The sequence below is a fragment of the Aplidium turbinatum genome, chromosome 7 (genome assembly GCF_918807975.1).
Source record: "Aplidium turbinatum chromosome 7, kaAplTurb1.1, whole genome shotgun sequence".
Taxonomy (NCBI): domain Eukaryota; kingdom Metazoa; phylum Chordata; class Ascidiacea; order Aplousobranchia; family Polyclinidae; genus Aplidium; species Aplidium turbinatum.
Genome location: NC_137478.1, coordinates 12,010,953 through 12,038,404, shown reverse-complemented (window position 1 = coordinate 12,038,404; position 27,452 = coordinate 12,010,953). Strand labels below are relative to the sequence as shown.

Genomic DNA, 27,452 nt, shown 5'->3' with positions numbered 1-27,452 from the left:
GGAACATCAACCGTAGACCAGGTCACTCTGATGACCCAAGACATCGAGGACAGCAAAAAAGAAGGCTGGCGCCGTGTTTGTCGATCTCACGACTGCCTACGATACTGTATGGCACAGCGGCCTTACCTGCAAACTACTCCGTCTCCTTCCTGACAGGCACATGGTCCATATGATTATGGAACTTGTGCAAAACCGCAGCTTTACCCTTTCCACCGGTAGCGGCCGACAAAGTAGACTACGTCGACTCAGAAACGGCGTCCCACAGGGCTCTGTCCTGGCCCCCCTTCTCTTTAACACTTACATCTATGACCTGCCTGACACCATCTCCAGGAAGTATGCTTACGCAGACGACCTGGCTCTCCTACATCCAGCCGGAGATTGGCAGTCAATGGAGAGGAACCTAAGCCAGGACATGTCAACTATATTGACATATCTCCAGAAATGGAACCTACAGCTCAGCCAGGCAAAGGCAGTGTCGGCGGCCTTCCATCTAAACAACAAGGAAGCAAAACGTGAGATCAACATTACCACCGATGACGAACACCTGCCATACTACACCGAACCCACTTACCTCGGCGTAACCCTGGACAGGTCACTCACGTACCGACGACACCTGGAGTCACTGCGCAAAAAACTATCTGCGCGCGTTGCACAATGCACATTTGAGGCGGCTGGCGGGTTCCGGCTGGGGAGCTGACGCGAAAACCCTTCGCACAGCTACCTTGGCCCTCGTCCATTCTACCGCCGAGTACTGCGCACCACGCAGCTCTCACACCCGCCACATTGACACCGCCATCAACGCCGCACTATGCACTGTGACTGGATGCCTGCGTCCCACTCCAACGAAATGCCTTCCCATCCTTGCAGGCATCCAACCTGCTGAGCTTCGCCGTAAAGGAGCTATGATTTCCCTTGCTCGTCGCGCACTGGACCCCGACCACCTCCTCCACAGTACATTCCAGCGCCTACCTGGAGAACAGCAGCGACTGAAATCAAGACACCCATTTGCGCCCGCCGCACAACAGCTTCTGAACAACGAACTACACATGGAACACGGAGTGGCAAAACAACACCTCCCGACTCCGTGATTTCCTACCCGATGTCGATCCCCACCTTCTGGGAATGTCCCTCGCAAGACTTGCGTGGGTCTGGCTTAACCCCCTACGAACCGGCCTCGGTCGCTTTCGTTCAGACCTGTGCAAATGGGGCCTGGCTCTCTCACCGGGATGCGAGTGTGGTGCCACAGATCAAACAGTAAACCATGTCGTCCATGACTGCCCAATCCATCAACCACCACATGGAACGCTTGGACTGAAGGCCCTGGATGATGAGACTGTCGAGTGGCTGATGACCTCATGCCCAAATATATAGTCCGGAAGAAAGCTCATACGACGAAGATGAATCCTAAAATCTTCTTTTTGTAATGAATTCCGTTTCAGCTTGCATGCACGATTGAACGATTATCCCAAAAATATACAGTACTAGTGACCCGCCATATGCTACTGTCATCTAGGTTATGTCAGGCTATCTAGAGATAGCAATCGCCACATAACCCAGTAACCAGGGATTGGATTGGTGAGTGTCGGGACGTTTCTCCATGTCAGCGGGCCCGGCACACAACGCCTTTAGGGCTCCAATTTGCTCCAAGATCTCTAACTAGTTAGCCTGGGACCGCAAGGCACCCAGTTTCCATAGTGTACCGTACCACAGGAAGGTTTGGCTAGAGCAGAATGGCCCGTTTCGGTGAGTCCGATTCGGTGAGTCCGATCCCTTAACGGGGGATTTTTTCAATTTTTTTTTTAATTATCGGGTACCATAGCCTAATTATCATTGCCGTTTTAGGGTTAGGGGTTTGGGGTTAGGGTTAGGGGTTAGAGGTTAGGAACTCACCGAATTGGACTCACCGAATCGTACTCACCGAATAGTAGCAGACCCGGATAAAGTGGGGTTACTAAACTAATGTTAACAAAGGTCCAGTCTGACAAATCGAATGTTTTCAGCGATCCGGTGAATAAATTATTTCATACACAACCACGCAAGTTAAAGTATCAATGATAGTAACGAACCTTTTTTTAGGTAAAATGTAACTTCTCTAGGATTTTTGACAAAGTGTTGGGGGGCCCCGCTCCCAGCTACTAGGATAATCACAAAAGCAAATGCTTTCTCCCAGTAGAAATCTGTTTAAAGAGGCCCAAAAACGTGGCAATGAGGTTATTCTTCCAAAAGTTTGAGGTCCACTATCAACACTCAGAAGGTCCGGATTCGGACTGTGGTCTGCCAGTTGAGTAACCCTGGGTTAGAGTCTTGTCAGTACTCAGTAGAAAGGTTATGTACCAGCAGGGAAGACTTATGCACTCAGCTTTCTTTTCATTTGAGACTATCTGGCGGATGAACCTGAAAGTGATAGATGGGAAGCACATGCAGCTGCATCTACACACAGCAACATCACTAGACACATCACAACTGACCTGTAGCAATGCACCACTACACCTAATATCTTTTTGTATCTTCAAATTTCAATAGGACTAAAGTTAAAATTAAAATCATTAACCTCTTATTAATATTAACAAGATTGACCATTTCCATAAAAATTTATATCAATTTGTTTGAACTAAAAAAAAAAAAAAACTTCACACATACAACAAACAAAAACAAGAAAGTAATGATTACAGATTGCAGAGTTATTTGGTTGGAAATACCATGATGTTTAACATTTATAAGACTGATTGGGTGTATTTAGGTGATATTTTAATATATTTTAAACACAGATTTTAGGTAATAAGTATGTAATGCAGTGGATCTTTGCAGAGACAGTTGTGAACACATCAATCAATAAATACATCGGATCCAGTTCCATTACAAATTTTCATGTGGTTCCACTGCAGTAAAAGATGTTCAGTTTGATTAAATCCATAATCCTATTGAAAATATTGTGCATTGCATTTTGACAAATATTCAAGTGAACATCAAGCAACTATTTACCAATTAATTAAATTTATATAGCTATTTTTATGAATTTGATGAACCATATCTTGAAATCAGCAATACAAAATATAATTATCACTTGAAAGCAATGCTGAAAGCACAGTTCCCTTTTTGAATAACTCTTCTCGGTTGATCTTCACTGGCAAGCTGAAGAAGAACCAAAGATTCCATTAACTAGAAAGCAAAAAAAAATTAAATTGAATATCTAAGCAAAGAAAAAAAAAATGGTAAAGTACATTTACCAAGTAACAAAATTTGTGTATACAGTATATAAATACTTTATAAATACTATCTTGCGATAGAGACGTGTGACATGACAAAGCTGTCACATATATCCAAAGTGTTTAACTTTTACATGAAAAACAGGAAATCCTAGAAAACACAAAAATAAGCAACTGTGTATCCTAAACCCATAGTGTACAAAACAACAAAAGGTAATAATGATGTGCAATGTGCATCATTATTAAATGCTTGCACAAGAGTTTAAGGTTTTCATAGAAAAATTGCTAAGTGTTGGTGTTATTGATGAACCGACTTTTACTAATGAAAAGGTTGCGTTGGATGTAGCGATATCAACAATATTAAATCAAAACACAGAAGGTCCGGATGCTTGCACAAGCATTTAAGGTTTTTATAGAAAAATTGCTAATTGTTGGTGTCATTGATGAAACGACTTTTATTAATTAAAAGGTTGCGTTGGAAGTAGCGATATCAACAATATTAAATCAAAACAACAGGCTTGTTGAATTCACTATTGGTCCCTGACCAGAGGTGGGCAGTAGCGCGCTACTTTTGTAGCGGCGCTACTAGCAGCGCTACTTTTTGGGTAAAAGTAGCGGTAGCGGCGCTACTTTTTAATTGGAATAGCGTCTGCAGTAGCGGCGCTATTTTTTTTCCAAAGTAGCGGTAGCGGGAGAGACGCTACTTTTTTCAATCGCAGTCCCGCTACCCGCTACTTTTTAATTTAAATTGAAAAAAATGCTTGTTTTTTTGCAATACTGGCGTGGTCAAGGAGCTATATAATCTGCTTGGTTGCAAAGTTTCGGTCTTTTCTAGCTGATGTTAACTTCTTCGGCGAATATCTCCGTGTGATGAAGCCTATCTGCCAGGCTTTAGACATTCTCCAGGGCGATTCCAAGGCATATTACGGAGTGTTGCTTCCAACCATCACAATTTGCGGGAAGAAGTTGACCGAGATCAGTGATCTTGTGACCCGTGAGGAGTTAAAAGTGAAAGTCCTCGAAGAGGTGAAGAAACGATTCAACAAGTGCTTCAACAACATGAAATGCGTTATGGCATCATGTCTTCATCCCTCCTTCAAGACGTCGTGGCTACAATTTCTGCACCACGTTTCCACGGATGATGCTGACGCACTGCGAGAAAAAGTCAAGACAGATGTAATTCGACTGTTGTGGAGACATCAAGCCAGGTGGATACCGAGAAGAGTGACACCAACACCAGTCATGACTCCGAGCATGTATTTTTGGAGTGTTTGCGCCATCCCATGAAACGTCGGTGCAGAAGGAAGCAGCAATTATTGTGGACGCCTTTTTTTCGGACAAGAGCAAGTCCTTGAGCTTTTCGAATACCGAGTTAAAACATCTGTTCATTAAATACAACACTCTCATTCCTTCCAGTGCTGCGGTGAAGAGACTTTTTTCTGTTGGAAAAGATGTGCTTAAGCAAAAGCCGGCAGGACTTAGTGACTCTCATTTTGAAATGCTCGTGTTTTTGAAAGAAATGCGTAGCCTAACAATTAATTTCCCTTAGAATGTGTTTTCTATAACGACGTTAAAATGACCTTGTAAACGAATGATGACATTCGTTTTCAAAGTCATTTTTGCGTCACTAGGGACTTGAGTGTTGCGAGTGTCATTTTAGACAAAAGTAGCGGAAGAAGTAGCGGTAGCGCGCGCTACTTTGGCCTGAATAGCGGTAGCGGGTAGCGCGCTACTTTTGTAAATTGGTAGCGGGTAGCGGTAGCGCGCGCTACTTTGGCCTAAGTAGCGGTAGCGGGTAGCGCGCTACTTTAAAAGTAGCGGGTGCCCACCTCTGTCCCTGACATACGAACACATGTCATGCTCTTGAACATTTTTATGAACGAATTCTCTTTGCGTCTGTTTGCTCATCATAGCAAGCTAGAACTGATTGGAGTCGTGTAACGAACTTCAGGGGTCGCAGGGCGTATACCTATTTTACATGAAGTATTGCATATACCATTGTTGCAATTGTGCAAAATATCATCCTAAACTGAGTTAGATTCTACGTAAATAGGCCTTGCTCCAGTACTACAGTAAATTGTAGGACTTCATTAACTGACAATTGATGAACGTTAATGCATTCGTATCACGTGGCACAGCTGGATGCACAAGTTTTTGCTTGACAGTGGATGAACGTTACAGCATACACACGTGTAACACCTGGATGCACAACTTTTTGCTTTTGCGCTTCGATTTATGATGCCACTTTACGGCGTCATAAATTGTTTACACGATTTATAACTCTCTACCTCTGCGTACATATGAAAGCCTAATTACTGAAAACACAGAGCTTAATCTTAAGGAGTGCATGCGAGTAGCTCAATATTAAAAAAAGATTGATCGAAAGGATAGGTGGTTAAAAAAATCGAACGATAAATGGTAATAAGTAGGGCTCGCAAAAGTCAATAAAGTCAAAAAATTTTAAGGACCTTGTCTGTCCACGAACCAAAGAATAAAGTTGTTTTCAGCACCTAGGGGACTGTTTCTAAGAAGTTTATAGGTCAAAATAAAGTAAAATTGACAATAAAGTCAAAATTTTCAATAAAGTTAAAATTTGTCAAATAATGGCTTTTGACAAACTTTTTGTGATTCTTGAGAGCAATTTTTGTCAAAATCCTTGTAGAAGCATTGTAAATCAGGAACTGCGACACAATTAAACCATAGTAACCCATAAAAGCAGAAGTAACAAATTGTCCATTGTTTATTCATTGTTAAGTATTTAAATTCTTATAAAACACATCCTCTTCACAAATGTGGTCTTTTCGAAGATTAACAGTTTGGATTTTAGGAATAGCTTACTGACATTCTGTAATACAAAAATGCCTAAAAAAGCTAAATCGTCTTCAGCAAAAGTCAAAATTTGATAAAAATAAGGTCAAAAAAAATTTTTAGGTCAAAATATAAATGGCCCTAGTAACAAGCCTACTGCAGATCATATTGAAGCTGAGGTAGAAGCAGATGCGAAAACAGCTTGCACATCGAAAAAGTGCAAGTGCATTGGAGGAAAGGCGGCTAGTCATATAAAAAAGAGAAAATATAACGAAATTGTTTTGCAGTATGGTTTCACTTTTATATCATAAAAAAATGAACACCGTTCACTTTGTTTGATCTGCAATGCAGTGCTGGCAAGCGAGAGTCTTAGGCTACGCTTACATGACATTTCATTGCACCCGAAATGAAAGATTTTCGTTTCAGTTCATTTGGCGTACGCGTAATCTGTTTACAAGCGGCGAGCGAAGATTCATGGCAGCCTGGATTTCATTTCGGTAGTTATGACAGAAATTAAACCGATGTCAAGTGGTTGCAAGTATGTAAACATGCCGCAATGAGATTAGCCCTAGTAGTTTGATTATAGTCAATTAACTGGTAGCCTACTATATTTGCAGTGTAGCACGTAAAAAGAAGTTGAACATAATATAAATTAAATAGTTTTGTTTTTGAAGTCATAATATTAGAATTTCTCCACTGGTCTAGAATGTTGGTTGTGCTTTAGCGAGTAATTGGCAATTATGAACCAGCCATCTGCAACCAATGCTCCCAATTTCTGAAAGATATGCTGCAAAATGTATTAGGATATGAGAACTTGAGCATTACATCAGTGCAATAGCTTTGTATTTGTGAAGTCATGATTATACATTTTCAACTGGGACTGGGGACGAAAGCAAGTACCTCCACGTGGTCGTCCCCGCAAGTACCTACTTTGGGAAACTAAACTTGCTACAACTGTCGCTAAAAAAGTCATCATGCGGAAGAACAATCATCAGAATGGTACCCCCAGACTAAGCACAGCGCCCTTGTCAGGGCGAACAGCTCCAGCTGTTGTAGGCCAAGGAATGACCATTCTGCAACTAAATGTTGAAGGCATCACTAACGCTAAACTAGACATCATCACACAGCTTGCCCACAACAACGATGCAGCGGTGATCCTCATCCAGAAAACCCATTGCTTGACCCCAGAGAAGCTTAAGATTCCACACTTTGATCTGGTCAAGCAGCACGTCCCCAGTCCCCACTTCGCCAAGTATTCAAATCCCCGTCCGAAAACCAGCTGGGACATGGCCTCTCTAGACTTGCCTCATCAAGGCGTAACCGTTTGCTCACTGGTGTTGGACGCTATGGTGCAGACATGTTGCGTTGGGGCTTGGCAGAGAGTGCTGCTTGTGAGTGTGGCGAAATGCAGACGGCAGCAATAATTGTATTTAGGCTTAAGGCTAGTTATTTTTCATTACTGAGTGATTTACTCACATGCTTTGTTTAAGTTGTGATGCAATGAACTCTAGGATTTGACAATAAATTATGTGAGTGTATACGTAAATCGGGGCAATCTTCTCGCAGAGAGCTATTGATTTGTTACCTGTACCTGGTTGAGCAGTTAACGTTATTTTATGATAATTTAACGTCGCTAGACGTCGCATTATTGTAAAAAAAACGTTAACTTCTTATTGGGCATTGTTGTTACGCGATATAACCCACCTGGAAAATTAAATCGATTTGTGCTGACTCGTACGTTGATTCAACCTAAAATTAACTTACTTTTTCCCCCCAATGACTTATTTAACGTGAATCACCGTAACAGCGTGCGTATCGCATTGCTCGCTTTATCGCTACTTTTGGTATTATTACATCACAACAAATCAAAAAGTGCGGTCGTGATAGACTATTTAATTATTTTTTTTCTCATCTCGTTTTACATGTTTTGGTGCAATTTTTTTGTAATAAAACGTTCACAGCAATTGCCAAGGCAATTTCAACTTTTGCCGTTTGGCCTCGTCAACATTTTTGCGAAGTAAAAATATGCTAATTTCGAAGACTGTGTGAGTGTTCACAGCAAGTAAAATAGTCCGAGGTGAGGTCTTGGTGCAATGTTTCTGCTGATTAAACTCCCGCTGCGAGTAAATCAAACAGGAAGAAATTTTGGGTCCACGTCTTTTAGGCGCTGACAGTTAGGCGCTGGTCTAATAGGCGCGCACACTGTGGCGTCTGGATATTTAGGCGCGGAGCACTGTGGCGCCCGGTCATTTAGGTGCTATTCCTAGTAAAGTCTGCAGATTGTATCAGCTTGGCAGGTAGGGGCGTAGGGCAATGCTTTTCACACAAAATATATTGTTTTGTTAATGCGTGTGCGTTGTTGGTCATGGCTTCAGTGAGTGAAGTTGCTTAAACCGGCAATGCTTTTTCACACAAAATGTTATGTTCAACAGAAAAAATATATGGGTGAAGCTGCTTAAACCGGCAATGCTTTTCACACAAAATGTTATATTGAACAGAAAAATATGTCATGGCTTCCGTGAGTGAAGCTGTTGAAACCGGCAATGATTTTCACATAAAATGTTGTATTGAACAGAAAAATATATTGTATTTTAATGCGGCGTGCGCGTGTGCGGCATTTATTTGTTGTTAGTCCAGGTTTGCGTCGGTGAAAGCTTTATCAATAAATTATTCAAGTTTCCGAACATTATTGAGTTCATTTTTAGTTAGGTCAAATAATTACTACACTAAACATCAGTAAAAAATGTACCGTAGCCTGTATTCAAGCGGGCGGTAGGCTTGAGTGAAGAGTAACTTAGTTTTCCGTCAAAACCCGACTAGGTTTAATAACGAGCGAAGTCTCACCATTATGCTTGCAACTTGTAGCCAGGGTGTAGCCTATATGCCCTGTAGAAATGTATTCATATCAACAGTAGTAGAGCGTCTTACGCGTTCTCGTCACATGGCCAATTCATCCCGAACAGAAGTAATTGCGAAAGATAACAGATTAAGTAAAGTTCCATCTGGCTGCAACTTGTGTTCAGGATGCATTGCAAATGTCCTGTAGAGATGTGCTAATATCAAGAGTAGTAGAGCGTTTTCCCGCACCTCATCTCGACACGATCTATCCTTCTCAAGTAGAAGTAATTATTAAAGGTAACAGATTGCACAAAGCTGCGCCTTTAAACCGGCAACTTCTACTCCAGAAGTACGTGTCCTGTGGAGATCAGATGGTCTACTGCTATAATTGCCCTGCATATAAGCCGACATAGGGTCTGAGCACTGCATATGTGCACAGAAAAGTTTGGTAATTTTCTACTCCAGAAGTACGTGTCCTGTGGAGATCAGGTCGTCTACTGCTCGAATTGCTCTGCATATAAGCCGATGTTGGATCTGAGCACTTCATTTGCACCGAAAAGTTTGGTAAGTTTGCTACATCGTAAAGCAAAGATTGATATGGCAGCTTCGACTATTTCAACTTCACGTAATCGTGAAAAAATTGCTGCTGATGGCTTCATGTATACGTTTGAAAAAACGAGTGTCGATAAAACTAAGAAGTTTTGGCGTTGTGTTGGTCGAAACGAGGGATGCAAAGTTCGAATTCACACGGATACTACAACAAACGAGGTAATATGGCGTGGGCTATGTAACTATTATTAAACAAAAACAAAGTCTTGTCGATGTTGCACTTTTCTCGCTAGAAATTATTCTTGAAAAGGCACTGAAAGTTGATTCGTATCAACAAAGATATTTTAAGCTAAGCAGTAGGCCTACCACTAAATAAATTGCTGTGAACATAGATTAGCCTATTAGCAAGAACCGTTTTTACCGTTTTTAAAGACATGTAGCAATCGTAGGCTACAAGGATTTCTAGTAGTAGGCTACGGGATGCGAAATTGCCTTCTAGGAGTAGGCAGCGCTAAGTAATAGTGCATTCAGGTATTTTTCAACATAAATGCTTTTCTTGACTACCGTATTTTACGGACCATAAGGCGCACCGGACTATAAGGCGCACTGTCAATAAATTGCTTTGATTAGTTTTTTGTTCATAAGGCGCACCGGACCATATATAATAGGAGTATCGGTACTGGTTTTGAGTGTAGGCAATAAAGCACTACCGCACTTGATCCATACATAAGGCGCACCGGACCATAAGGTGCACGATCAATTTATGAGGAAAAAAAAAAATTTAAAGTGCGCCTTATGGTCCGTAAAATACGGTAGGTCAATAGTAAACCAGTGCTTGTTTGTTAAATGACTTTCAAAATGTTTAAAAGCGCACAACTTTGATTAATTAATGGTATAGTTTGTACAAACTTGAGAGGTCCAAAGCGATTAAGCTACAGCCAGCTACAGTCCAATGAATTGCCTTATTGTAGCTTTTACTGATTTTTACGTTACCACCAGTTGGCTTTACGCTCATACACAGTTGTAGACTGCAGTTACGAATTTACGCTTAGACCTTATTGATGTCTTTTGTAGCCAATGGGAATTTCAATGGATTTCGAAACGGCGGCGTTCCAGGCAGCCAAGGACACATTTCCGTCAACGCAAATATTCGGGTGCTTATATCATCTCACCCATAACATGCAAAAGCACCTCAACTCAATACCAGGAGCTATTCGGCGTTACCGCAATGACTCTGAATACGCGCTCCATTGCAAAACATTAGTGGCGGTGGCTTTCGTTCCAATTGCACGCGTGGAAGAAGCATTGATAGCTTTGGAAAACTACTTGCCGCAAGAATTGCAATTTCTAATCGATTGGTTAGAAGACAACTATGTAGGTGAGCATTGAGCTGCTTCAGGTTTGAGCTTTGGTTATCTAATTTATTGCATAGCCTATGCTTGCAAACTGCTTGTACTAAAATACATTTAGTTTAAGTTAACCTTTGCAAGGCTTTAATAAGCTAGTTACAAACTTAATTCTATGGAACATAAAATAGAATGATAATAAAAGATGCGCTCATACTAAACAGCATGCAACGTTTCCTAGCCACTGCACTACAGTGTGATAATAATAATAATAATGTTATGGTTTTATTTATTGTCGCTCTACAACAGCTAAGGTCTTTTAGCGACAGGGCTCATTTTTAATTTTTATCAGGTTTACGATGTTATCACATTATCACCCGACTCATTCTCACTGCGCTATGCAGGATAGAACACAATCGGTACCGTTTTTAAAGTCTTCGGTTTGAACCGACCTGGAATCGATCTCAGATCTACCAGAGCCGAAGGCGAAACCACTCGGCCACTGAGCTGGTGACACTACAGTGTGAGTAGCAGACTCATCGAGTAAGCAGAGTCACGTAACCATTGCTTGCTTTGTTTAGGGCGACGACGAAACGGTGGCGGGAGACAAAACCCCATGTTTCCATTGGAAATGTGGAACGTTCACGACCGAGTGCTTCATGACCAGGTAAGCTGCTACACTGACCGCTGAACCAGATATGATTTGCGGTTTAGGCACAGAGTTATGCAGAAGAATGCGTCCTGCCTTGGTGTAGAGCAGCTTACGTTACTTTACAATAGGTTGCTATGACTCATCATTCATATGGTAATGCAGTGTTGGTTTTTAGGATCGAACAAACAACCATGCCGAAGCCGCACACAGGAGAATCCAAAGTGAGCTGGGAATGGACCACCCAACACTTTGGAAATTGATCGACAGTTTGCGGAAGGTGCAAAAATCTCGTGACCTGGAGTACGAGCAAATGATTGCTGGATATGCTCCGCCAGCAAAGCGTAGAAAGTACAGAGATGCAGACGAAAGGCTGTTAACTTTGGTGAATCGCTTCATCGGGAGAAGTGGCGGCCCCAGTCAAACAATGTGGGAGTTTCTTAGAGGAGTGAGCCACAACTTCCACATGGGACCTTAACATTTCAAATTACCTTTTTTATGTTCATTGTGTTTTATGATTTATTTGCAGTTTTTGATTGCGCATTTTCCGTATTTGTTAATTGTTTAATTAATAAAAATCTTTATCCTTCCACCTCGTGTAGCCTACCTTCTCAAACAAAAGAACTTGCTGTGGGTTCTTTACTGTAGCTTAGGCTACTTGCAAAATCAGGCACTGCACACCAAAATTTTAACCACCCGCTTCAATATAGGCTACGGTATGATTTTACTGATGTTTAGTGTAGTTATTATTTGACTTAATTGTTTCGCAACCACCGAGGTCCAGACGTTTAATCTAAATAAGCAGACATTTTTCACACAAATCTGTTGTATTTACGCCGTAAAAACATCTCATGTGATCGACGTAGACGCACAATCTTGACATCAAATGAAAGCATACATCTTCAGCTATCCGAAGATGCAAAGCTTTGCAATAAAATTTAAAACGTTCAATGTACAACTAGCAACTTTCCAAACGGTATTTTTTCTAATTTCTAAAAAATTTAAAAATTGGCAGAAAAGTGTACTTCATTATAATCTTTACTACCCAAGCATGATACAATAATATGAAAATATATGTAGTTTAATCGTATGCCAAAACAATTCTGCACATGAGAAAAATTGTACTTTGTTTCTGCGCGCAATGCTTTAGGAGGTACAGCAGAATGATTATGGAGAAATTTGGAAAATTCTACGCAAAAAGTTTACGTAATTCAGCCTACAGTCTTTTTGATCGAGAAATTCCAAAATAAGGGGTTGCCTAGCCTGTTTTGACTGCCAATTCCAATGAGTGAAAGAAAAAAAAAATCCACTGTGTCCCCATCTTTAAGAAGTCCTCATCTGATAACTGCACCGCTAAAATAATTTTTTTTTTGATTAGCCAAAAAAGGTCAGGCAAAGACTATGGATCTGCCATCATTTACATTTTTTTTGCTTGAATTAGGCTACTTTTTAACCTTGGACGTAGGGATACTTCCTTGGTCATCATTGCAAAAATCTCAAGACGTGTGTATAGCCTACGTCCGTGGTCGCGAAAGAGTTAGCTAAAAATGAACTCAATAATGTTCGGAAGCTTGAATAATTTATTGATAAAGCTTTCACCGACGCAAACCTGGACTAACAACAAATAAAACAATAATAAATCAATATTTTGTGTGAAAAGCATTGCCCTACGCCCCTACCTGCCAAGCTGATACAATCTGCAGACTTTACTAGGAATAGCACCTAAATGACCGGGCGCCACAGTGCTCCGCGCCTAAATATCCAGACGCCACAGTGTGCGCGCCTATTAGACCAGCGCCTAACTGTCAGCGCCTAAAAGACTTGCTCCCGAAATTTTGAACAATTTTTGTCCGAATTAAATGCTCATTTTGCGATGGCATTTTTATTGCCGTAGCATAATGGGCATTATGACGTTTGCGGCGGCATTTACCACGGCAATTGCCGTGTGCCGCCGCTAATTTCGAGGACTGATGCTTGTAAACTATCAGTGCAAAAAAAATGCAAATGTCCTTTCCACTATGCATGACAGCCCCAGTATTGATGCAACAGAGAAAAAGAAACCCTCTGTGATCCATTTTTATAGCAAGAACAAAGTAGCAATTGATGTGTTTGACCAAATGGCAAAAAAATGCACCACACATGCAGCAAGCAAAAGATGGCCTCTTGCAGTTTGGACAAATATGCTAGATATTGCAGCTTTGAACTCTTAGATTATTTTTAGAAAACGTCCCGGCACTCCGGCAGCAACATCAGCCGATGTGATTTTATCTTCTAGATTGAGAGCTTGAGAACTGCTCGTGTGCTGAAACAAAAGCCGTCACTGCAGAGAAAGAAAAGTAGGGACGACAATCTAGAAAACGCAGAAAATGTGATGGACATTATTGCAAAAACAATACAGTTACCAGTTGCCGCCACTGTCGAAAAGTGAGAAGTGTGATAATGGTGACTGGAAAGTCACAGAGTGCAAAGGCTACACTGCATAAAGTGTTTATTGGTTTGTTTGATTTTTTTTATCCCGAATAAGAAAACTTTGTGCTATTTTTATAATAATTATGTCTTCGCTTTGTTGAATTTTTAAATCATTGTACAGAGGCAAGATACAGATACAGTCAAGCTTCAAACTGATCAAAACCTGGTAGCCTACGTCATAATTTTCATCTAAAACCAAAAAATGAACAGCGTAAATAGGTGACAAAAGTAATAAGTGCTTCAGATAAGTTTATCACTGTAAAACAAAACGAACTCTTACTGTTAATTTTGCAGAAAAATAAAGTTTTTGTGAAAAGTGTCGATTTCGACATCAGAGGCCATTGAAGGTATATATACTTTTTTTTTCAATCGTTCTAGTGTTAAAATGAGCACAATAGTTCACGGCAAAAAAGAGGCCAATGAAATGTGGAAAATTTCGTTGTCAAACAAGTAGGTGTGGTAGGTGTGAGGTACAAGTAGCACCTTTGAACCCTGGGCAGTCGCCATGGATTGTTACACCATGGGTCCCGGGGAACACTGGTCTTGATCACACACCAAACTAACAAGTGGGTCCACGTCCCACCTCATGGGCAACAACCTCGACTGGTTGGCTAAAACTTGTTAGAAATCCTGCTGATTTGCAGGAAATACTTTTTTAAGTAAAGGCTAGGCCCACCGCCAATAACTGTGGTTAGCGTCAGGAAGGGCATCCAGCTGTAAAATCTATGCTCCAAAATATTATTTAAATGATGAAACAATAGCCTACTGTGTCAAGGCGAATTTTCAAAATCAGCAAAGATCAATGAGAGAAACTCATTTTACGGATTAAAGAAGGCTGTAAATATGCTATTCAGCTTGATGAGTTGACAGACAATACCAAAATCGCACATCTTTTGTTTTATGTTAATTGATTTGTTTGATTTTCTATTGATTTGTTGTGTCTGATGTTAGATACATTTACAATAATGATATTCACGAGGATTTACTGTTTTGTGAACCATTACATAAAAGTACGACGACAGGGTTGGATATTTTTCAGAAAGTCAATGATTTTTTTCACAGAAGTAGGGCTGCTATCTAGGACTGTGTTGGTGTGTGTACTGTGTACTGACGGAGCTGCTGCAATGACAGGACATAGAGCTAGGTTTCATGCAAAAGTGCGAGCTGCGAGTGATACACCAATTACTTTTACACACTGTATGAATGCAGAGATGGGCACCGCTACTTTCAAGGTAGCGCGCTACCCGCTACCGCAACTTGGACCAAAATAGTGCGTGCTAGTCGCTCTACCGCTACCATTTTACAAAAGTAGCACGCTACCCGCTACCACTACTTATCTAAAATGACACTAGGAAACACTCTTTAAGTCTATAGTGACGCAAAAATGACCTTGAAATCGAATATTATCATTCGTTACACTGTCATTTTAACGTCGTTATAGAAAATATGTTCTAAGGGAAATTTATTGTTACGCATCTTTCAAAAACACGAGCATTTCAAAATGAGAGTCACTAAGTCCTGCCCGCTTTGGCTTAAGCACATCTTTTCCAACAGAGAAAAGTCTCTCCATCGCAGCACTGGAAGGAATGGGATTATGGGAGTGTTGTATTCAATGAACAAATGTTTTAACTCAGTATTCGAAAAGCTCAACGACTTGCTCCTGTCCGAAAAAAGGCGTCCACAATTGCTGTTTCCTTCTGCACCGACGTTTTATGAGATGGCGCAAACACACCAAAAAATTCATCCTCAGAGTCGTGACTGGTGATGTCACTCTTTTCGGTATCAACCTGGCTTGATGTCTCCCGCAATCAGTCAAATTACATCTGTCTTGACTTTTTCTAGGGATTGTAGATCATAGGGATGCGAAACTACAGCCGCTTTTGGCTTTTCCGCAACAAGAAGGGTTACAATTTTTTCTAATTTACAAAATATTATACTTTATGTGGGTCATATAAGAAGAGTGAGGATGCTTTTAAAGTAATTTAAGGTTTTTAGTTAAAAGCAAGCCAGCAGCAAAGCGTTAAAAAATGTCAAATTGACAACTGACCCTTCTAATGTTGGCTGAACAACGGAGTTGCACGTCCCGTAATGTACTGTCCCTAACTTTTTCTCGCAGTGTCATTCCGATTACGTAACTGCTTGACCACGCCAGTGTCGCCAAAAAAATGAGTATTTTTTTCACTTTCAATCAAAAAGAATGTTTTACTGTGCTAGAAAAAAAGAATTGCTTTCATAGTTTTGCCAGCAAGATGAAGACATCGCAGGAATTCTGCTGTGAATGAGAGTAGCCTACCACAATATAGAGCTCAAGAGTGCCGCTTAATCATAGACAGTTGAAAAAGAAGATTAAAGTGTGTATTGTTACATAACGGTAACAGATATGCATCTCTTCCAATTCGCCATTCAACAAAACTAAAAAAAGATTACAATAACATTAAAATGATAGTGAGTACAGAAACTGGATTACGACTCTCACCAATGATTAATTTGTGCAGGCTTGAAAATGGTAATTTTTTGCTTGGCCAGAATAGCGCCTATACGAAATATCAATGTTTCATCTGCTCGTGGGACAGCCAAGCTCGTAACAATCACTGAGTCAAAAACCTACAGATTCTGTGAGAGTTGGTGAAGCTAACATCATCACTGCACCCTCTCAGTTGCCAGAGAGAAAATCAACATTCTACCACTACACATCAAACTTGGTTTGATGAAGCAGTTTATGAAAGTCTTTCCTACAACTGGCGACTGCTTCAATTACATTTGCAGAGCATGTCCTGCTTTGACCATCGAAAACATGAAAGCAGGCATTTTTGATGGGCCCCATCAGATCCGCAAACTCATAAAAGATGCACGTTTTGTGCAATCCATGACAGACAAGGAGTCTGTTGCATAGCAATCGTTTCTTTTAGTCACACAGAAATTCCTTGGAAACAAAAAAACTGAAAATTACCAAGAATTGGAGTAAGATATGTTTCCCAAGTTCAAAGATTTAGGCATGAAGATGAGTATCAAGGTTCACTATCTCTTCAGCCACTTAGGTCACCAAGGTTTGCAGGAAAACGATCTAAGTGAAGAGCACGGAGAAAAGTTCCACCTTAAGGTCATTACAAGACATTAAGGTCATAGAAGAGCGATACTAGGGCAGGTGGGATGCCCACATGATGGCTGACTACAGTTGGAGTCTCCAGCGTGACTGTTTGGTCACATCACATTCAAAAAATCTTACAAATGAAAATTTGTAAACACTGACTAATCTTTTCGCATCACATGATTGATTAATGTGCTTTAACAATTTACGAAATGTAGGCTATATACTTCGATTGTTACAAAAAGTAGTGTTTGTGCTTTGACGCCACCTGTTTTTGCATACGAAAATCTATTGCTTACTGCTAATATTGTTTAATTTTTGCTTGATTTTCATAGAAAACATGATTTGCCTATAGAAGGCTTTCTACAATAACAATTATCATATTTCACAGATCAAAAATGCAAGAATAAGATATGGACATTAAGGCGATGTGAAATTTGAATGGACAAAATCGAATTATCACACAGGGTGACTACTGTTGTGTAAAGTATTTTTGTGAAGTTTTATGCAATAAAATCCAGTATCCGTAAACATGTAACCATTTTAAGGTTGATACTTTATAATTCTTGCAAGGTGATTCCACAAAAATACTATCACAACGCATCAATCCACGTGATCCAGATAGCACGCTTTGAATGGCTAGTTAGGAAAAACGCGTTGTGTGCCGCACACACGCGCGCGAGCGATTGCTGTCTGCTGCTAAAGAGCCTGACTCCTGAAACTAGAGATTTATAGCTTGATGCTGATTACTGAAGATAAGGCTGCAAAATTTAGATAAGTTGTGTTCTGCCGAACTGTTTGCTATAATTTTATGCTTGGTTGTTAAATAATCATTCAGGCTTCGGTTCAAAGTTAGGTTAGGCTAGGTTTTCCAATTGTGTAATGTAGGAGACAATGTTTGTAATTATCAGGTCTTTTGGAATAAGAACTGCTTATTCAGGTCAAGTTGCTATTTGTGGTTCTGACATTTCAGCATTTTTGATATGTAGCTTTGAGAATGACACTAATAAAGTTCATAGTATTCCGGAAGGTTCAGACAACTAAGTTTTCAGCACTTAAATTCTTAGTTTTCTCTACTGTATATAATATAGGCTATGTAGATTATCTTTTTTTCAAAAAACTACATTAACCTCTTCACATAGCCCAGCGTTTCTCAAAGTGGGCGAAATCGCCCCCCTGGGGGCGATTTTGAGCGCCAGGGGGGCGAAAAAATCAAAGGAGGCGATCGGGGGCGAAAACACTCGAAGGGGGCGAATTTATCAAACCACCAATAACAGTCCAACGCGCTAACAACATTCCAACGCGCAAACCATTTACTGCAAATAGATGATTCCACCTTGACCGACTATGTATCGCTTCTGCTTGGATATGTGCGTTTTGTTTATAATATGAGAACAAGAAATAATTTTTGCGCTCAGTCTTCCTACAGATATTCGGGCATCAAGCATCTTTAATGCACAGTGAAAAACTTTTACGAAGAGAAGGGGGTTCCACTAAAGAATATTCTACAATGCGCAACTGATGGTGTTTGGGCAACGGTTGGAAAGCATCGAGGGTTCATTGCACTGATGAAAAGAGCAATTCCTGGACTTATTGCAATACATTGTGTAATTCACCGTGAGCATTTGGTTACCCGTATTAGCTCAGTCCTGAACTGCATGAATCACTGAATATTGTGATGAAATGCGTCAAAAATATAAAAGCGCAGGTCAAAATGTCTTAACTCAGTTTCCCAATTTGAGCGAGAATATTATTACAGAAAAACGGAAAAATACTGCTCACATTTACACATGCTTCATAAAGACATGAAACTTCGCTTTCTAGATCTCGTGGACCTTCATGTTCCAAACGGAGTGGTGCAACCATTTTCTACCGAACCTACAGACATACTGTAGAAGTGGAACTTCAAGAGCAGTTCATTGATATGCAAACAGATAATGTTTGCAGCAGTGGCCGAGTGGTTAGCGCGTTTGGGCTCGCAGTCGAGAGCCTGCATGTTCGACTCCAGCCACCCGCACTTGCTGTTGTTTCTCTGGGCAAGAAACTTTACGATAATTGCCTCTACCCAGTGATCGATTTCGAGTAATGGGTATTGGGTAGTACCAAATTTCAGTCACAAGTAGAGTAGACAACCATAAACAGTCATTGCCGTCGGCTGCAGCGTGGGTCATGTGTACGTCGGAAGGCGTACACCGATGCATAGGGCTCAAGTCCGCTTTCCCGCAATGCAGCGTAAAGATATGAAAAACAAACAAACAATGAGTCAAGAGTGAAATTCAGAAATGATCGATACGATTTGTTTTGGTGCCAGGTTGCTGGCAAATATGAGCTTCTCTGGAAAGAAGCTAGAATGTGGATTTTGTCGTTTCCTACTTCATATATGGTTGAAAAGGGGTTTTCGGCTGTGACATTGATGCTTTCAAAGCAAAGAAATCGCTTGCTAGTTCATAAACGGGATGATCTTCGGCTCTATCTTACGAAGATGTCGCCAAACATTTCAAAACTTTGTAAAAGTCGCCAAGCTCATCCATCCCATTTAACAGTATCATGTATGCATGTTACTGTCAATTTCGTTGATTAAATTCCCAAAACTAAATTTGTCTATCATTCTATTATCAATGTTTATTTTACTTGACAAAATTAGGGGGGCGAAATTTTATTTCAATAACGAAAAGGGGGCGATGTACTAAAAAAGTTTGAGAAACACTGACATAGCCTATTATCTTTATTTCATAAAGCTGACCTTGTGGTGGGTAGCATTGTTAACTGTTAAATCACGCCTAAAAGTTCTAAAAAGAGAAGAAGCATGGAAAGCTCTTCTGTCATTGGACCCTCCAAGGAGCTTCCCACTGCTGATTTATCAACACAACAATATGTTCTTGCATTCTGTGCTTTGTTCAAGGTGATACTCAAGTACTTTACTACTGTAACTTTTTCTCTGACACGTTTTGATTAAGGTAGTGGCATAAAAAAACATAGACCAACTCGTATATTTTCATATGGATGAAGGATAGTTGTTAAAAATACTAACATATAGCTTGCATGAATGAACAGTACACGCACAATAGCCAACTAGCAGACATGTTTTTGGTCATTAGTGAAATTGCTTTCCTTTATAATGGCAAACCATGCTGGAATATAAACATTCATAATAATATAGTCCACACGTTCCACCAATACAGCTGACGCGTTAGATCATTTAGATGCAACATATAAACGTAGAATTCTATTGGCTGTGTTCAACCATCTTGAGTGGTTCAGCATACCTGGACTCCTATATGCGAATTGAATTGATATACCTTCACTTTTCACTGCTCTGTGCATGTGTAGAAGATATTTTTGGTCAGTGCTAAGGTCCTTTTCATCAATTTCAATCTCTGGTGCCGGAACTGCTTTATATTTTACAACATCTAGTTGTGTGACAGTGGCTAGCTGCTTTATAATGGGCCCAGTGAAGCTATCAGGTCTGCTAGTATTGCCATATCTTTTATAAAATGCCTAAGAGGCAATTCATTACCATGGAGTAGGCATATTAACCATTAAAGTGGCTTTTGGAAATGATCTTCCAGGAGCTTTATCACGACGCTTTTTTGACCTGTGTTTATTGTGGTTCCATCGCATCCAATTGCCATTACATTATCGTAGCTAATTTTATTGGATCCAAGATATTCAAGAATCCCGGTAGCTATTGACACATTAGATCAGTTGGCTACAGTAAAATGACCAATGAAATGAGAACTTGGCTCCTCAAGTACCGTAAACTTTTGTTCTCTTTAACTGCAAAATGTTTTCGAAGTCGCCCAGTAATTTCACTTTGTTTGATGGTTTAATCTTTTCGGCCATCAAAATATATGCTTTGCAAATTTAAGCACATGATAGGCCTACTTTCCATTTGAGTTGTTAACCTCATTTTTTCCTCGCTCTTCTCACTTCGCTTTTAACTATGACTGATTGAGATTCGCTATCCGTTACAACTCCCGCATCTTGTAGAAATGATGAAGCAATATGTGCTGCAGACCAATCTGAAATACCAGTACGATCGCATGGCATGATTCAGCAAATACTACTAAACTGGAAGTAACCTTGCTTTTTCTGGGGTATTCCAAGGCAAAACGGGTTGATAATCAAAATCTTCACAGCGTTCTTCATTGGATGACAAAGTTTCTGAGCTTGAATAAGAAGTTAATGGTGTTTTAACCAAAGTGCTACTTGTGCCTGCTCCTGGGTCTTCACGTAAAAAACGAAATTGTTCTGATCTTGCGACTCTCCTCGGAAAATGTTTAAAGTTAGATTTTGTGGCCGATTTATCATGTTTATCAATCACCATTATGCAAGTTGTTCTTTGATCAAGAAGGAACTGTTGTTCTGTAACAGGGACACGATTTTCCTGCGGGCAAATACATTGCAAAAAATTGGAACACTCAGGCTGCAACAACCGATTTCAAATATTTTTGCTCTGCAGAGTCTTTCATTTGGTCCAAATTTTTCTGAAATTTAGGCCCACCTCTAGATTTTGACTTCAAAAGTTTATTTAATTTTTTTTGTAACTCTTTATCATAAATATGTACTGATGTTCATACCTCATTCGTATCATCCTGCAAAGTTAATGGACAGAACATAAATGAGCGTACAGCATTAACACCATCTCGCTCTTTTGCGACAACTTTGTTTATTGAGCAATGACAAAATAGCATCTCAAATTGGTGAAAATTCAGCATTTTGGTCGTCGATGCGGGGTCAGTAAACCTTAAGCTTCGAACATGCCTTTACATAGGAAAGTTCTGGGTACATTCCACTTACAATTTATAACTAGCCAGTAGAAAAATTATAAAAAAATTATGTTAAAGCGGAAAGTGAAATTTCCCCTTTTTTTTAAAAAATTGAAAGTTTGACCCCCTTGCGGGGGCAGAAGATGCACCCCCAAACTGATGAAATTTTGCACACGTAATTTTTTCATGCATGTGCCACTTTTTATGACTAGCCGTTTTTGAATTTCGAAAAAAAGTCAAAAACGGCCCACCCTAGTGTGCAATGTGCATGCTATCCACACTCACAACGACATAGCCTGAATGTGAACTTACAGACATCATGTGTCAACTTAGATAACGATCTCAAAGACTTTGCAACTTTAAATTAGAAGATAAACGTAATTCCGATTTTAAACTAACACATCTAGTTTAGCATTACAACATGCAGTTGCAGAATAGTTACTTTTCAACTCAACAGCCGGTGTTGTTTTGATTATTTACTAGTTTGATTGTTGTTGTAGTAGAGTTCCAGATGGTGACAGTCATAACAAACTCAATTACAAAAAGTAATAATTAAGTAACTAAAGCATCCACTTCAACCTGTTTGTACTATTTACTTCTGCTTGGGCGAAAACATTTTTCTACAAACACAAAAATTAGAAAACCATTAAATGTCATCTTGCATTTCTTACCTCTAGCAAATGCTTGTGATCATCACTCAAAATGCTGTTTCCATAACAACCTAGCACAACAATTTCAACGACATCTGAGGTGGTTTCCAGACCCAGTTTGTCACCATAGGCTAAACATGCTGCAGCCAAAGTTGGATTATTTATGAAAACCTAGAAAATGTAAATAAATATAATTACCAACAGAAATTATTGGCACAATTTGTTGTGTAGCATTAATTCAAGACATAAAAGTTGCAAGATTTCCCTATAACAGAGTCACTAAATCAAAATATCTAAAAACATACAGCTGTTTTAACGGTCTTTATTTTAAAAAAAAATTCCAATAAAGTTTTGAAATTCTATTGTCAATAACCACAATAAACTTCAGAACAAACAGGTAAACATATGCACCAGGTTTCATTTGAGTAACATTTTCAAGGCCAAATTATACTTTTAAAGCTGCAAGGGTTAATTGCTTTACAGTGTTATGGAATGGCACACTACCACATTTCTAGCATTGGATAAATGCACACATTTTAGGATAGCTTAACTACACCATATACAATTATATATATATACATGATGAATGTATTTTAAACAGTCATATGATATATCTGGATTCTGGAATCACAAAATCTATCAAACTAATTTGTACCTCCAAAAACTGACTATACATAGATTCTTGATAACCAAACTCTTTGTATGCATCCACAAACTGCACAGAGTCGAGTGATTTAGATCTCCTGCAGCATGAAGCAGAAGTGCCTACACAAAACATAACATTACTTGCAGCCTACCTATAATAATTACAGCTTTAAAATTATTATATAAAAAGAATACCTTGAGCACTGTTGACAATCAACATGTTAAGATTTAGATAATGTTGTCGAGTTATCCAAAACAGATGAGATAGCTGCTCAGCACGGTGTTGCACTTGCTCATTCAATTTCCAAATGGTATCCTTTAAAACATGTTTGTTCCATTATTGATGGAGAATTAAGGGGGTATACCTTCAGAAAAATTTAGGATAGAAAGGGAAATAAAAGAAAATGTTACAAACAAAAACAAAAAACAGCCCATAATATTACAGCTTTCAAGAATTGTATAAATAAACATTTGCTATGAAGATCGGCCATGGTGCGTTAAACAATTAACAATCATAGGTTAGGTTAATTGCCTAACCCAGTGGTTCTCAAACTTTTTTTGTTGCGACGCCTCTGGAAAAGTTTCTGAACTTGCGACGCACCAGCAAATAAAAGTAAATGAAGAAACTTATGATTAAAGTTTTCTTTACTGATACAACAACAAAAAAAGCAATGCATATTATTTAATGTGACGTGTGGGCTTGTTTGTTTTTACAAAGTTCATTGAATCTTGGGAGAATTTTTTGAAATTGCCACCCGCATTTCTCTTTCGGATTTCCTACTACGAAAGGATCACGAATCCATTCGTAGTTTGAAAAATTTTCCAGGAAGTATTTTGCAAATTTCGACTCGAGCTTGGACAAATGTAAATAAATATGCTTCGCAAATTTGAAGGAAAAAAAACGCACATGTAATAGGGGTAGGCAGTACAGGGTGGATTTTAGGCACTAACTTTGGATTTTGCATAGGACTCTTTTTTAAACAATAATATGATATGACAATGAAGAATCAGCAAAAAAATTTAAACTTTAGGCGTTTTTGGCGGTTAGCACCACAAAAAACTGAAAATTGCATTTTCGGATTGTGAATTTAACAAAAAATCACAATTTTTTGAAATAAATTGTTTTCAAATGCAAAATACTGCATGAACTTGTCATTTTTTTATGCAAATAGGCTCTGTAAAGATGGAATATGAACTCAAAACTAATTTGGAATTTTATTAGTCAAAGAAAAGTCCAAAAAACACAAAAAAAGAGGGAAAAAGCATAGATAAGATATTGAAGCAAAAACACCTAAAATTGAGTTTAATTTCTAAAATATGAAGTAATAGTATTTGATACTGCCTGCAATACTTGAGGAATCTTGCAAAAATAGCCTACTTCTCAATACCGATTTACTCTGTACAAATTGGTTAAAGTTATCTTAGGGGTCAAAAGCCAGCAAAAACAAGCAAAAATCGGGTAATAAAACATACAAACGAAAGTTATGAAAGTGTACTCACAGTTCTCTTCAGAAATTATTCAACCGTTTTGGAAATAAAACTATGATTAAGCAATGTACTGTTATATTCCTTTCTTGGGAAACATTCCACTCACCATCAATAATGCTTTCAACGATCGACTCTGGTTTTAAATTTATTATTTCAGTTTTTAGTGGATGTTTCCATTTCAAATTGGACCCTGTAGCAGACAGCCAGTAACTTAACTTATCCACTCATACCTAGCTGTAGTTCTAGTCTACAGCGACATTTCGGGCACAACAATGTGGCAGAAATGACCCGAGAACGAGGTCTGTACTTCTTTACTACATGTATGATTTTTATTGTCACCACATAACTTAAAAGATTGCAATCGTCTTCCCACAACAGAACATAATTCAAATCATAAGTCCAACCCAGGAAACCGCACACTAACGGAGCCAGAAGTAATATCACTACTGTACCAAAATCATATTATAGTGAGCTGCGCCAAAATTATACCATAATCTGACATACTCCCTACAGTACACCAAAAGTAAAATTCTCTGTCTGTCGAATGGTAGGCCAGAACGCGATATACATAGTCGCTGAGGAATCAAGCATGTGTTGGCTAAAACGTTAAAGAGACGAAAAACTACGCATATGTGATTGAAACTGCCGGTTGCAAGAATGCTTTTAGCTTATTAACAGGCAAGTTCTTGAGGAACGCAAATCCCTAATCACACTTCAAAAGTTCAGAATCCTGAGGCACAACTACAAATTACTTGAATTACTGGGTAACGTTACATATATGCAAAACAACGACAATTTTATGACGTTAACAAACCTAAGAAAAGTTGAAAAGACCTAAGGTGAAAATCCCGAAGCAGGATTGTAAATTTCACGACAGTAACAAACCTAAGGAAAGTTGAAAAGACCTAAGGTGAAACACAGGGCGCTACAACCCTTTTTGTATTCTCGTGAGGTGATCCATTGTATATCTGCCATTGGTGTTTTGCCCCTCGTACGAAGTAATATACCATGTATCAACATTCCCTTTAGTCGTCAATGTGATATAATAGTTTCCTACTTCCATAATGTTGTCGTCTTCAGTATTTTGAATTGACATAACGCAGGATTGTGATGACAAGACCATTGCAGCATCATTTTTTGATGGCAAGGAAACATTATACTGGGTCATTTTCTGCAAGAAGAGCACACAAGTTGAGTAATCGTTCCTCGTGTGGGATAGTATTCATTTTGAACAAATCTGGCTGCTGTACGACGTCGGCTTTATGGGTGTCCCGATAGAAGGATAACTCCGTTTGTACTATTTTTTCTTTTTTGTCAGGATTTGATCTGAGGATTTCATGCAACTCTTCTACACTCGTTGCTGGTCCTTTCCGTCCTTTACACAATTCCAAACATTTTTGAGTGTAATTTGCTTGGTTCTTTGCTGTTTCAAATTTTTCCGAAATTTTCAATTCGAGGAATTGCTGTTGTTTACCTACCCAGTCCTTCTCCATGCCATTGAGACTCTTGACTATAGAATTTAACCCTTTAATTGACTGTTTTAAAACTGAAATAACACCAAGAAAAATGATTCAGAGTTTCCAATTTTTTTTAAAGGATACACATCCAATACTACGTTAGGGTATCAGCAGTGGAAATTTTTTTAGTTAATTGCGGTGTAATCGGCTAAGTGCATGGGACACATGTGTCCCAGCGGTCCTCAAAGGGTTAACCTCATTTCTATAATCTTAAACTGAGTTCAGCCAAGAAACGGAACTATTCTACGAGACTGCGACGCCCTTGGAAAAGTGAAACGACACACCGGGGCGTCGCGACGCACAGTTTAAGAACTACTGGCCTAACCGATAAAATACTAGTTGCTAAATATCACTATAGCCCAGCGTTTCTTAAACTTTTCTGACTCTAGCATCCCTGTAAACAGGCCTGACCACTGACCAGTCTAGCACCCCCTAACTATTGTTGACATACGACTACTACAGTGCCGACCAAAAGTTTAGTAGAGGCCGAAATTTTGACATGCCTCCAGATCGCTGGCGATATATTTTGTAGTGAAGTGTCTTGTTGTTTAACAGATTATGCAGTTGTTTTAACAAAGTTGATTCAGGATTTGGTATTTGACTTTCATTCACCAACAGAAATTCAATTATAATCATATATATGTAAGTGAATCAACTCTCTTAAAACAACAGCACAGTTTCTTAGGCGACAAGAAAATACAAAAATACCACCAGCGATCAAAAAGCATGTCAAAATTTCGGCGCCGCCATTAAACTTAGGCCTGCACTATTGAAAGGAAAGCGATGAACAAATTGATCATTTTGTTTATTCTTCAAAACTACTGTCGTCATTGGTGATAAAAGAAATAGGAAAACTCAAGAATAGGGAAAGAACATGGATAAACTTAAGCATACTTAAGTTCGGAATGGCCCGTTTCGGCTAGTCCGATTCGGCTACAGCCCGATTCGGCTAGTCCGATTCGGCTAGTTCCCTATTTGGCTACAGTCTTTATCCGTTAGTTCCCTATTCGGCAATTTTTTGAAAATCCAACGATAATCCTTCTGTAACCCTTTGCATTCCGACAAAGAAAAACAAATTGAACTGAAATTTAGCAAAACATGTTGAAACTATTAAATTGAACTGTTTGCTCACATAAAAGAAATTTGTAATATCGTTTCTTTTATAGTTGAAATCATCGAGGCTTTAGATGAGTGGGGTTTTTAGACCTAACCATTGAGATCTTAAAACTATAAAGCGAATTAAATTTATTTTTGAACTATTAATGTTTGCTCAGATAAAATTGACATGTATCATGCGTCGCTGTCTGCATGCAAACTTAGAATGTATTAGAATCCTCAACTACAGACGAAATCGGTTAATAGGATACTGCTTAAACGTATCAATCGTTTATTTGAATCAAAACCTGAAATCCCAAACCAAATCCAATCTA

General features: G+C 39.2%; 2 protein-coding genes across 7 annotated transcripts in view; one reads left to right on the top strand and one right to left on the bottom strand.

Annotated features, from left to right (window-relative positions):
- LOC145774397 (GTPase-activating protein and VPS9 domain-containing protein 1-like) overlaps positions 1 to 27,452 on the bottom strand; it is a 190,059-nt gene that overhangs the window by 137,288 nt on the left and 25,319 nt on the right. For 5 of the 6 annotated variants that reach the window (XM_082585640.1, XM_082585643.1, XM_082585644.1 and 2 more), the window contains exons 2-5: positions 23,213 to 23,333; positions 23,028 to 23,137; positions 22,394 to 22,543; positions 3,065 to 3,159 (exon numbers count right to left, since the gene is read on the bottom strand). In XM_082585640.1, the coding sequence (XP_082441766.1) occupies positions 3,065 to 3,159; positions 22,394 to 22,543; positions 23,028 to 23,137; positions 23,213 to 23,333 (476 nt within the window). Of the gene's footprint in view, positions 1 to 126; positions 235 to 3,064; positions 3,160 to 22,393; positions 22,544 to 23,027; positions 23,138 to 23,212; positions 23,334 to 27,452 lie in introns of those variants that run through there. The other variant, XM_082585645.1, reaches the window with a different exon arrangement.
- LOC145774412 (uncharacterized) lies at positions 10,581 to 11,874 on the top strand. The gene is made up of 3 exons (XM_082585665.1): positions 10,581 to 10,779; positions 11,329 to 11,414; positions 11,575 to 11,874. The coding sequence occupies exons 1-3, from the start codon at positions 10,581 to 10,583 to the stop codon at positions 11,872 to 11,874; spliced, it is 585 nt and encodes a 194-aa protein (XP_082441791.1).